This window comes from Bison bison, unplaced genomic scaffold (assembly GCF_000754665.1).
Source record: "Bison bison bison isolate TAMUID 2011002044 unplaced genomic scaffold, Bison_UMD1.0 scf7180017864035, whole genome shotgun sequence".
Classification (NCBI taxonomy): Eukaryota; Metazoa; Chordata; class Mammalia; order Artiodactyla; family Bovidae; genus Bison; species Bison bison.
The window spans coordinates 7471052-7474172 of NW_011494607.1; the positions used below are offsets into that span (position 1 = coordinate 7471052).

The following is a 3121-nucleotide window of genomic DNA, read 5'->3' on the forward strand; positions in this document are numbered from 1 at the left end:
ACAGCTTCTTAATATCTTCTGCTTTTGTTAGGTCCCTGCCATTTCTGTCCTTTATTGAGCCCATCTTTGCATGAAATGTTCCCTTGGTATCTCTAATTTTCTTGAAGAGATCTCTAGTCTTTCCCATTCTATTGTTTTCCTCTATTTCTTTGCATTGATTGCTGAGGAAGGCTTTCTTATGTCTCCTTGCTGTTATTTGGAAGTCTGCATTCAGATGCTTATATCTTTCCTTTTCTCCTTTGCTTTTCGCTTCCCTTCTTTTCACATCTATTTGTAAGGCCTCCTCAGACTCCCATTTTGCTTTTTTGCATTTCTTTTTCTTGGGGATGGTCTTGATCCCGGTCTCCTGTACAATGTATGAACCTCCGTCCATAGTTCATCAGGCACTCTATCTATCAGATCTAGTCCCTTAAATCTATTTCTCACTTCCACTGTATAATCATAAGGGATTTGATTTAGCTCATACCTGAATGGTCTAGTGGTTTTCTCCACTTTCTTCAGTTTCAATCTGAATTTGGCAATAAGGAGTTCATGATCCGAGCCATAGTCAGCTCCTGGTCTTGTTTTTGCCGACTGTATAGAGCTTCTCCATCTTTGGCTGCAAAGAATATTGTCAGTCTGATTTTGGTGTCGACCATCTGGTGATGTCTATGTGTAGAGTCTTCTCTGGTGGTGTTGGAAGAGGGTGTTTGCTATGACCAGTGCGTTTTCTTGGCAAAACTCTATTAGCCTTTGCCCTGCTTCATTCTGTACTCCAAGGCCAAATTTGCCTGTTACTCCAGGTGTTTCTTTACTTCCTACTGTTGCATTCCAGTCCCCTATAATGAAAAGGACGTCTTTTTTGGGTGTTAGTTCTAGAAGATCTTATGTCTTCATAGAACTGTTCAACTTCAGCTTCTTCAGCGTTACTGGTTGGGGCATAGACTTGGATTACTGTGATATTTAATGGTTTGCCTTGGAAACAAACAAAGGTTTCCAATGGTTTGCCTTGGAAAATGCTATATAAGTATTTGTAAATGCAATATAAATGCCAAGTAAAGAGTTACTGTGCAACCAATTCAAGTTTTGCTTTTTGGAACTTTCTGGAAATTCTTTTTTTCTGAGTATTTTTAATCTATGATTTGTTGAATCTACTGATGTGGAGCCCAAAGATATGGAGGACCAACTGTAGCTGAGATGCAGAGAGTAACTTGTTCTGATTTACACAGTCAGGAAGTTGGTACTTGTTCTGTCTAACTTTAAAATACAAGTACATAATTAATTACTGTCCTAGACTGAGAGAAAGTGACTCTTATTTTGTTATAAGGAATAAATTATTTTCTGATCTTAGATTTTCATGAAGAATATTGATATATTTTTTTCTTTTAAAATAGCAAGCCATTATACTTGCAAATGATTCAGCAATCCTGGAAGTTCACAGGGATACTCACCCCAAGGCTTTTGAGTGTGAAACGTTGGATAATAATGAAATAGTAGCATCTATTAGATTCACAATCTATACGACAACTGGTAAGTACCCAGCAACATTATGACTTGCTTATATCTCAAACTTCAGAGAGCATCAGAATCACATGGTGATCTTGTTGAGACACAGACCACTAGCCCAGCTCCTGTAGTTTCTGCATCTGTAGATCTGCTGGCACAAGAATTTCCATTTCTGACAAGTTCCTAGTTGTTGTTGGTCCAGAGATCACATTTTGGGAAGCACTAGTTTTATACCATTAAGACTTTGCTACAAGGTAGTGTGACTTTCCCTGGTGGCTCAGATGATGAAGACTGCCTGCAATGCAGGAGACCCAGCTTTGATCCCAGCTTTGGGTCGGGAAGATTCCCTGGAGAAGGAAATGGCTACCCACTCCAGTATCCTTGCCTGGAGAATTCCATGGACAGAGGAGCCTGGTGGGCTACAGTCCGTGGGGTTGCAAAGAGCTGGACACAACTGAGCGACTACCACTTCACTGCCTTTTATTTAACTGGAAACAAGCTGAGGTATTTTGGAGGTGATTTAAAAAAATAAACTGTAAACTTTCTTTGATGTACTGTTCAGTGTCCTTTAAAAAAAATATTTACAGTGAAAGCTAATAACCGTAGTCCTATATTGGGATATACTCGGTGTTATTAAAAGAATAATGTCAATAAAAGGCAAAAAAGGACCGAACATCATCAACTAAAAAAGATCTCAGTGAGTCACAGTTCAGGCTATTAAAGGTTTTGACAGCCGGTTCTCAGTTCGTGTCCCCCAGCTTGGTCCTTGTTAGGACTGCTTAGTAGTGGTTAGCTCTTCCTGTGATTCAAAGGCAACAGGTGTAAGCTAAGGACTGGGGCACAGTCCCCAAGGTCAGCAAGTGAGACAAGTTGACTTTTCTCTCTCGTAGCTGTCTAGGACTGGTGGGGGATGTCTCTGCCATCTTAGCATATGCACTGGTTAGATGACAAAATGTTTTCAGAAAATGTTGATATCTATTAGTTGCTTTTAAAAAGGACAATTGGGTTTACTGCTGTGACAGACCCTTTTGGCTGTTTTAGACGTCAGACAAATGTTTTGGCTTTAAATGTTCTCACAGTATGGTACTGGCTCGAAACAAATACATGATTGAAATATTTTCAGGGTAGATACGGTTTAATTAATGAAAATGCCCCATCCATTCCTTCATATGACAGATTTTTCACTTTCACAATAATTGTCTTTTATAGTTAGGCATTATTTTGATTCAATCATGTCCCCCTAAAAAGATATTTTCAAGTCCAAACTCATATAACTTAAGAATGTGATGGTGTCTGGAAATAGGGTTGTTGCAGGTGTAATTAATTCAGTTAAGACACGATCTTACATACTAGAGAAGAGTGGGCTTTTAATCCAGTTTAACTGGTGTCCTCATGAGAAGAGGGAGATCTGGACACAGAAACACAGAACATGAGAGAGGAGAATACATGAAGACTCAAAGACACATGGGGAGAAGACAGCCATGTGAAAACAGACACAGAAACTGGAGTTCAGATCAGATCAGATCAGTCGCTCAGTCGTGTCCGACTCTTTGCGACCCCATGAATCGCAGCACGCCAGGCCTCCCTGTCCATCACCAACTCCCGGAGTTCACTCAGACTCACATCCATCGAGTCA

At 40.0% G+C, this 3121-nt stretch overlaps 1 protein-coding gene across 2 annotated transcripts in view; it reads left to right on the forward strand.

The window, feature by feature from the left end:
- The window catches only part of SPACA1 (sperm acrosome associated 1), a 29939-nt gene that overhangs the window by 17453 nt on the left and 9365 nt on the right, over positions 1 to 3121 (forward strand). For both annotated transcript variants that reach the window (XM_010834693.1, XM_010834692.1), the window contains one exon: positions 1374 to 1509. In XM_010834693.1, coding sequence (XP_010832995.1) covers positions 1374 to 1509 — 136 coding nt within the window. The remainder of the gene's footprint in view (positions 1 to 1373; positions 1510 to 3121) is intronic.